Source organism: Emiliania huxleyi (assembly GCF_000372725.1).
Source record: "Emiliania huxleyi CCMP1516 unplaced genomic scaffold EMIHUscaffold_1161, whole genome shotgun sequence".
NCBI lineage: Eukaryota > Haptophyta > Isochrysidales > Noelaerhabdaceae > Emiliania > Emiliania huxleyi.
The window spans coordinates 1,895-9,300 of record NW_005201443.1 but is presented as its reverse complement, the minus strand read 5'-3'; the positions used below and the strand labels follow the sequence as shown (position 1 = coordinate 9,300).

At 67.1% G+C, this 7,406-nt stretch overlaps 4 protein-coding genes across 4 annotated transcripts; 3 read left to right on the top strand and 1 right to left on the bottom strand.

Moving 5' to 3' along the window:
* Positions 1-327: 327 nt before the first annotated feature.
* EMIHUDRAFT_251725 (hypothetical protein) lies at positions 328-939 on the bottom strand (the record flags this gene model as incomplete). The annotated part of the gene is made up of 2 exons (XM_005791051.1): positions 328-498; positions 586-939. 2 exons carry the CDS (start codon positions 937-939, stop codon positions 328-330), a joined length of 525 nt encoding a protein of 174 aa, XP_005791108.1.
* Positions 940-1,222: 283 nt separating this feature from the next.
* EMIHUDRAFT_251724 (hypothetical protein) lies at positions 1,223-2,298 on the top strand (the record flags this gene model as incomplete). Its single annotated transcript, XM_005791050.1, has 3 exons — positions 1,223-1,987; positions 2,058-2,145; positions 2,240-2,298. The coding sequence occupies 3 exons, from the start codon at positions 1,223-1,225 to the stop codon at positions 2,296-2,298; spliced, it is 912 nt and encodes a 303-aa protein (XP_005791107.1).
* A 2,553-nt stretch (positions 2,299-4,851) lies between these two features.
* EMIHUDRAFT_373046 (hypothetical protein) lies at positions 4,852-5,992 on the top strand. The gene is made up of 2 exons (XM_005791049.1): positions 4,852-5,586; positions 5,628-5,992. Exons 1-2 carry the CDS (start codon positions 4,882-4,884, stop codon positions 5,901-5,903), a joined length of 981 nt encoding a protein of 326 aa, XP_005791106.1. The 5' UTR covers positions 4,852-4,881; the 3' UTR covers positions 5,904-5,992.
* An 84-nt stretch (positions 5,993-6,076) lies between these two features.
* Positions 6,077-7,392, top strand: EMIHUDRAFT_373045 (hypothetical protein). Its single transcript, XM_005791048.1, is given in 2 exon segments — positions 6,077-6,627; positions 6,643-7,392. The coding sequence occupies 2 exon segments, from the start codon at positions 6,109-6,111 to the stop codon at positions 7,213-7,215; spliced, it is 1,092 nt and encodes a 363-aa protein (XP_005791105.1). The 5' UTR covers positions 6,077-6,108; the 3' UTR covers positions 7,216-7,392.
* Positions 7,393-7,406: the final 14 nt, after the last annotated feature.

The following is a 7,406-nucleotide window of genomic DNA, read 5'->3' as shown; positions in this document are numbered from 1 at the left end:
CCGAGACTCGCCGACTCTCGGCGATGCGCTGGAGCAGCCGGTCTCTGGTCACGAGGTTGAACTTGAGGTCGACCCGGCAGGTGCCGCCCTCGGCCGCGTCGAGGAGGGAGGCGGCGCCCGCGTTGCCGATGCAGTTGCGCTGCAGAGTCAACTCGCAGGGGGCGGGCGCCTGCTTGAGAGGCGGGTGGCGGCGGGTGGCGGAGGAGAGGCGGAGGAGGAGAGGCGGAGGAGGAGAGGCGGAGGAGGAGAGGCGGAGAGGTGGAGAGAGAGAAGGCGGGAGGAGAGGTGGTGGAGGCGGGCGGTGGCGGGTGGAGGCGTGTGATGGCGCTACGTGCAGCAGCTGCAAAGGTGCGAATGCAGTGTCGCGACAGCGAGTGCTGCCAACTGCTGCCGAGTGCTGCCGACTGCGGCGACTCGCTCGTGGTGCAATTGATACAGCAGCAACGTATGCGGAGCTAGTTGGGAGTTGAATGCGCTCAGCATCTGCTGCGGCCTGGCCTGCGTGCGACACCTGCGCAGCCCGGCTGCGAGAGCGTGGGCCGCTGCATCGCGCAGCGCGTTCTGCTGCAGGCGGAGGCACCTCACCGGGGCGCCGAGAAGGCGAGCCAGACTCGTGCCTCCGGCGTCGCCGATGCGGCCACCGTCCAGCGCCAGCGTGGTGACAGCGCACGCAGGTCGCAGCGCGTCGGCGATGGCGCGTGCGCCGTCGTCGCCGACGAGAGGGTTGCCTCCCAAGTCGAGGGTCGTGAGCGATGGGCACCGTGACAGCGAGTTCGCAAGCGTCTGCAGCGCGGCGTGCGTGAGGCCGACGCTGTGCAGCTCGAGCGTGTGCACTTTGCTGCTACAGACTCGGTCGACGACAGCTGGGAGGTCCAGCCGGCAGAACTGGACACAGTAGACACCACCATCGTCACTATCTTTGCGCAGCGGCTCCAGCATGCCCGGGGGCTGTCAATCGCTCGGGAACTCGGCGGTCGTAGCGCGCAGGACACTGCAGCCACCGCCGCTGGGTAAAAAAGAACGCAATTTTTCTAGCGATCCAAACGCGGTCGTCTCGTCCCCCCGCCCTGTCGGGAATGAAGAGCGAGCCTTCGCCAAATGCAATTTACATCGAATCTCGCATGGGCCGTACTCCGAAGGACGTCGGGGGCCGCATTCATCGGGCGGCGGCTGCAAGTCTGTGCACGTACGCCAAACACTCTCTCTCTCGGACGCCTGCCCCATGGCCGACGCGTATGACAAGCCTGTAGCGGTGGAAGCCGTCCCGGTCGAAGGCGTGTGTGCCGGAGGAATGGAGACGACCGACGTCCCCGTGGCAATCGGCGCCCCCCTCACGCAAACCATGGAGCGGGTGCTCGGTCCGCTCGACGCCGTGTCGGTGCAGCAGACGCCTCGCGGATGCGTGCAAGAGTGCCTGGGATGTACCGCTCAGTCGGAATACCTGATATATCCCGGACTCAAAGAAGACGGCGGAGAGAATGCGCCCCAGATCGCGCACATGATTGAGCACTCCAACTGCGCTCTCCGCGTGTTCTGCTCACTCTGCGGCTCGGCAATGGTGCGGCCATTCTCGATGCCAATCACGGTGCCAGACAAAGACGGCGAGGAGCTGGTCAAGTTCAGTAAAGACTGGTCCATGCCTGTCTGCTGCATAGTCCGCACGCAAGACTTTGACGCCGCCTTCCCGTGCTGCTGCTGCCTCCCCGCGTTGGTGACCACCACGCCCGATGGCACGAAAGTCGGAGAGACGAAGTATGTCTGCGACGAGTGTCCCTTCGTCCCCAAATTTCACGTCTTCGACGCCGATGGCCGCCAACAGTACCTCATCCGTCCCGATACGTGCATGGGAGGCGCCTGCATTAACTGCAGCATGGGAGGGAGAGGCTCGCGCTTCTTTTACGTGCCCTTCATCATCCGCGACCCGGAGACCCAGGAGCCGCTCCCTGGCGGGGCAGGCGCCAAGGGGTCGCCAGCGCAGATTACAAAGGTGCCGCGTCGCAGATGAACGGCCATCCCGCGCCAGGCCCCAAGCAGCGAGCGCTTCTGTCCTCGCGTAGGTGTGGAGCGGGTTGCAGAAGGAGTGCTGCACGACCGCAGACAACTTCTTTGTCATTTTCCCCGCGAACGTGACCACAGTCACCAAGGGTGTGTGCCATCCTGCGCCGTAGACTTCACCGCATGCGAGCTACCACTAGCTCACCTGAAATGCACGTCACACGCCATGCGTCTTGAACCGCAGCCAACCTTCTCGGCTCTACAATCTTGGTCGACTTCACCCAGTTCGAAGACAATGATTGAGCGGCCGCTGTGTCGCCCTTCCCCATCACGATTGAGCGGCCGCTGTGACAAGGTGAAGGGGCGGGGGGAGAGAGAATGGAATTGCCACGGTTGGGGTGCAGTCTTGGCCTCGCTTTTGTGCGTCTTGATGACGAGCAGCGGCGATGTTCGTGTTCGCTCGACTCGAAAGCAGCGGTACGTGTCGTCGACGTCGTCGAGCAGAGACGGATGGGTGAGAAAGAAAGATCATCTTCTCCCGCGGCACGCTTTCTTTCTTTTATTTGCACGACCTGCCACGGACTGGCGCGGGGTTCTAAAATCTTCCTTGTGTTAAGTGCCAGTGCGCGCCAGTCCCGTGCCTAGTATTGTGTGAGAGAGTTTTGTGGTTCTCGACTTTTGTGTTAAAGTCTAGACTTCTAAAAAGTGGGGTCGGAGGAGCATTCCGGCTAAAAAATTCTTTTGCGCGCTAGTAAAATTCCTGGGAACACGGCACGCTCGTCGCCCAGCGGCCTTCTAGCTAGGAGGCCACAGCGACAAGCGAGTCAGGGGTATAACAGAAAAAAACGATGGGTGGGGGGCGGGGGGTGTACTCACTCACAAGTGTGCTCCGACGGCACCCGCGCAACAAGGCGTTTCCCCCTTGGGTTTAGAGGGAAATCTCTGTCGTCCCGGATACGCCTCTCGCCACTCTCGGACACGTTCGCAGGAGGCGAACAGGCACGCGCGGCAACACAGAGCCTTGCACCCTTTTCGCCCTTCTCACCGTTCGCCCTTCTCATCACTGCCCCGGCGCCCACTCCTCGATCTTCTTGGGCAGCAGCTGGTTCGACAGGTCCTCTCCGTGGCCCAGCGTGCCATCGTCTCCTGCGCCCCAGCTCCAAACGGCGCCGTCGGCGGTGAGGGCGAGGCTGTGGTCGCATCCCGCCGACACAGCGACGACGCGCTGGTCAGCAAAGGCCTCGATCTTCTTCGGCAGCAGCTGGCGCTGCTCGTCACCGTGGCCTAACCGGCCTTCCCCTCCCCAGCCCCAGCTCCAGGCAGCGCCGTCGGCGGTGATGGCGAGGCTGTGGTTGTCTCCTGCCGACACAGCGACGGCACGCTGGTCAGTAAAGCCCTCGACCTTCTCGGGCAGCAGCTGGTCCTGCGTGTCGCCGTGGCCCAGCTGGCCAAAGTATCCCCAGCCCCAGCTCCAGACGGCGCCGTCGGCGGTGATGGCGAGGCTGTGGTCGCCTTTAGCCGACACAGCGACGACGCGCTGGTCAGCAAAGGCCTCGATCTTCTTCGGCAGCAGTTGCACCTCGTGGTCGCTGTGGCCCAACCGGCCTTGCCCTCCCCAGCCCCAGCTCCAGACAACTCCGTCGGCGGTGAGGGCGAGGCTGTGGCTGGCTGCAGCCGACACAGCGACGACGCGCTGCCCCCCCAAGGCCTCGGCCTTCTTCGGCAGCAGCTGGTTCTGCGCGTCGCCGTGGCCCAGCATGCCAAAGCCTCCACCGCCCCAGCTCCAGACGGAGCCGTCGGCGGTGATGGCGAGGCTGTGGAAGCTTCCAGCCGACACAGCGACGACGCGCTGGCCAGCAAAGGCCTCGACCTTCTTCGGCAGCAGCTGGATCTGCTCGTCGCCGTGGCCCAGCCGGCCAAAGCCTCCACCGCCCCAGCTCCAGACGGCGCCGTCGGCGGTCAGGGCGAGGCTATGGCCGACACCAGCCGACACGCTCGCAGCGCGCTCACCAAGCGTCGACGGGAGGCGCGTCGACGTGTTGAGCCGCGTCACACCCTCGCCGTGCCCGAGTAGCCCTGGAAAGCCTGCCTCACTGCCGCACAATGAGAGCCGCCCCTCGCCGTCGATGAAGACGCTGTGCTGCTTTCCTGCCGCAGCCCTCGCGGGCGGGTTGGACTCGCACAGCAGCGCCGAATAGCACAGCCACCGCACGGCGCAGCTCTCGTCCTCTGGCTGCGCCGGCAGCTCGAAGCCGCGCTCTTGCGCCCACAAGCGGATGCCCTGCTCCGCGAGCGAGGCGTGAAAGAGGTGGGAGACGGCCGCGACGCGAGCGATGTCGAGGGGGCTGTCGCAGCGAGAGAGGGCGCGCTCGAGGAGCTCCCTGGGGAGGTCGAGGAGGCGGGCGGGCGGCGGCGTGTCTGCCGAGAGATCGGCGGTGGAGGCGGAGGCGAGGCGGCGCGAGCGGCGGCGCGGCGGTTTGGACATATATAATCGCGAAGAAAAGAATTTAACGAGCCAACTCCCTCGCACGACACCGGGTACGGGACTGGTACAGCAAGGCGACGGGCTTAGAAGCAATCGCCCTCACAGATGCCGTCCTCCTCACAGAAGGCGTCGTCGGAATGGTAGTCAGGCGGATGGTCGAATCCGCGAGCACCGTGGTGCGTGGTGCTCGCCGAGAGGACCATCCCCATCATCCTCCGACTCGTGCGCGAAGAAAAGAATTAGGTGCCCGGTAGGCTTGGCTGCAAAGGGGATTTTCGCGTTTTGTTTTTTATTCAGGGTTTTGCAACTGATTCCGTTTGCAACAAACGGAATCAAGAAAGAAAACATCCAAAAGCAGGCGGCGTCTCATGCTCGACCAGGATCGCCGTCCCGGTGCGAGAATGCAGCCGGGCTTGCCGTCGTCCAGCTCTTTTTGCTTCGGCTCGTCGTCAGCGACGCGCCAGTCCTGGCGCAGCCGCCCCGCCGTGCGGTCCACGGCCTTGCAGCCCGTCGACGCGCCCGACGACGTGACCGCGGCCGAGATGGAGGCCTTCATGGACCACATCCAGCCGAGCTTGTACCAGCCGCCCGACGACAGCGACATCGCCCATGAGTTCACGGCGTGGCTGGCGGCGCGCCGCGAGACGTTGCGGACCGCCGCCGGTGCAGGCCGCCCTCGCGACTCGCAGGCCGACGTCGCCGCACCCGACGCCGCCGGCGGCGAGGAGTCGCCCGACAACGAGACGGGGCGCGCGACTCCGCCCGCACCTGCGCCGGCGGCGGCGTCCGGCCGCCGGCGCCGGCGCAAGCCGCTCGCCGGCGGCGGCGGCGAGAAGGAGAACGCGGACGTCGAGATGGACGCGCTCATGGTCGAGCGGCCCCGGCCTGCGCAGACGGAGCAGCGCTGGCGCGCCGTCCTTGCCGCGCGCCACGAGGATTACGACCGGGAGCTCGAGAAGGACAACCCGGAGCGGCCGTGGCACAGGGTGCCACACTTCCAGGGCGACATCAAGGCGGAGTGCGAGCTGTGGGCGAGGGTGGTGCGCGCGCTCGGCGAGGCATACGCGCGTCACCACTGGGTCATCGACCGCGTCGAGTTTGACCCCGACCCCAAGAACCGCTCGCGAGCCGAAGCCACGCGACGCAGGCGTCACAAGAGGCTGCGGGAGGCGGCGAAGCGGGCGGAGGAAAAGGCCGCGGCTGCCGCCGCCGCCACCGCGACGCCGTCGCCCGCCGCCGCCGCGGCGGCGGCGGCGGAGGCCTCGGAGGGCGCGGCGGCGGAGGAGGAGCTGAATGCGGTGCGGCGAGCGCAGGCAGGAAAGACCGCTGCACGGCTGTTCGACGACCTGGAGGACGGCGAGGAGGAGGGGGAGGGGGAGGCGGCTCGCGAGGCGTCGGAGCGCACGCTATCCATCGCCACTGATGCCTTGCTGGGCGTTCTCGACGCGGCCGACGGAGGCACCGTCGAGACGAAGGACGCGTACCAGACGGCGGACAAGCCGCTGGGCGAGGGGGAGGCAACGGAGGCGGTCGAGAAGGACAACATCACCATCGCCTTCAACAGGAGCATCGTCCGCGAGGTGCGGCGGCTCCTGCAGACGTACGGCGGCGATCACAGGCCGCCGAGCATGGGCGCTGAGATGCACTACGAACTCGCTGCGATGGAGGGCCCGTACGCTGACCCGAACGCCTTCTCGTGCGACCCGGACTCGCTGTCCACGCAACAGCTCGACGCGCGTTTGCTACTGTGGTACCGGCAGTGCCTCCCCAAGCCGCCGCAATGGCGCGCCGACCCAAAGCTCAAGCAGCAGCCCTGGCGCGGCGCCGATGGGCAGGAGCTGCTGCTGCCGCAGTGCTGGCCGTCGCATTGGCTGACGCGCGCGCGGCTGCTCGGCGCGCGGCGCGGCGTCGCGCTGACGCTGCGCGAGGCGGACGCAGAGGCGCACGGCGAGGCGCCGCACGCGCCGCAGCTCGTCGCGGACGCAAAGTTCGCGTTCGAGGTGGCGCTGCGCGAGCAGCAGCCCGCAGGCGCTCTCTATGAGAGCTACCGCCGCCTAGCGGCGGCTCTCGCGCACTCGCGGCGCACTCGCGCGGGGCTCGCGCTCCGCCACCTGGCCCTTTGCCCGGCGTGCAGCGACGCCCTCTGCTTCCCGGCGCAGCACCTCCCGGCCGTGACGCGCTACACGCTGCCGCCCGTGGTGCAGCGCGCCGGCTGCAGCGATTGCGACTACTTGGCGATGCGGCGCATGCTCGCCGCCCGCACGTCGTCGTACAACGAGTGCACCGCGAAGGACGCGGCGGAGTGGCTGCGCGGGCTCGAGCAGGCTGACGCCGTCAAGCACGCGTGGGGCGTCGTCGTCGTCGACGCCATCAACCGCCCGCCCCACGCGGCGACGCGGCTCGCCATCATGGAGGGCACGTTCGACCACGACTCCTTTGCCGCGTTCCTGCGGGCGACGCCCGGCGTGGCCGTGCCCTATTGTGGGGCGCATGGGCCGCCGCGGTCCGCGGCGGACGATGCGCCGATGCCGGGCGCGCCACCGGGCGCGCCGATGCCGGGCGCGCCGATGACGGACGCGCCAATCCCGGGCGAGCCGCCGGCCCCGGCGGCGGCGGAGGATGCGCCGATGCCGGGCGGCGGGCAGGACGCGCACCGTAACGGCTGCGCGTGCCCCGGGGGCTGCCCGGGCGTCCCCTCGTTCCTCCCGTTGGATCCGTGCTGCGAGTGCGAGTAGTGAGTCTCGTCGTCGCTTCCCACACTGCGCGGCGTGTGGGTGGGGGTCTCTGTTGATCACTGTACTGTACTCTCGCTCTCTCTCTCGCTCGCTCGCTCTCTCGCTCGCTCGCTCGCTCTCTCTCTCTCTCTCTCTGTGTGTGTGTGTGAGTGTGTGTGTGTGTGTGTGTGTGTGTGTGTGAGTGTGAGTGC

What these genes read in the sequence shown, in the direction of transcription:
- EMIHUDRAFT_373045 (XM_005791048.1), top strand. Translation starts at nt 6,109, where the DNA reads ATGGGCGCTGAGATGCACTACGAACTCGCTGCGATGGAGGGCCCGTAC.
- EMIHUDRAFT_373046 (XM_005791049.1), top strand. Translation starts at nt 4,882, where the DNA reads ATGCAGCCGGGCTTGCCGTCGTCCAGCTCTTTTTGCTTCGGCTCGTCG. An exon ending in ACCGCGTCGAGTTTGACCCC is followed by an intron (nt 5,587 to 5,627) that starts GACCCCAAGAAC and finishes CACGCGACGCAG; the next exon opens with GCGTCACAAGAGGCTGCGGG.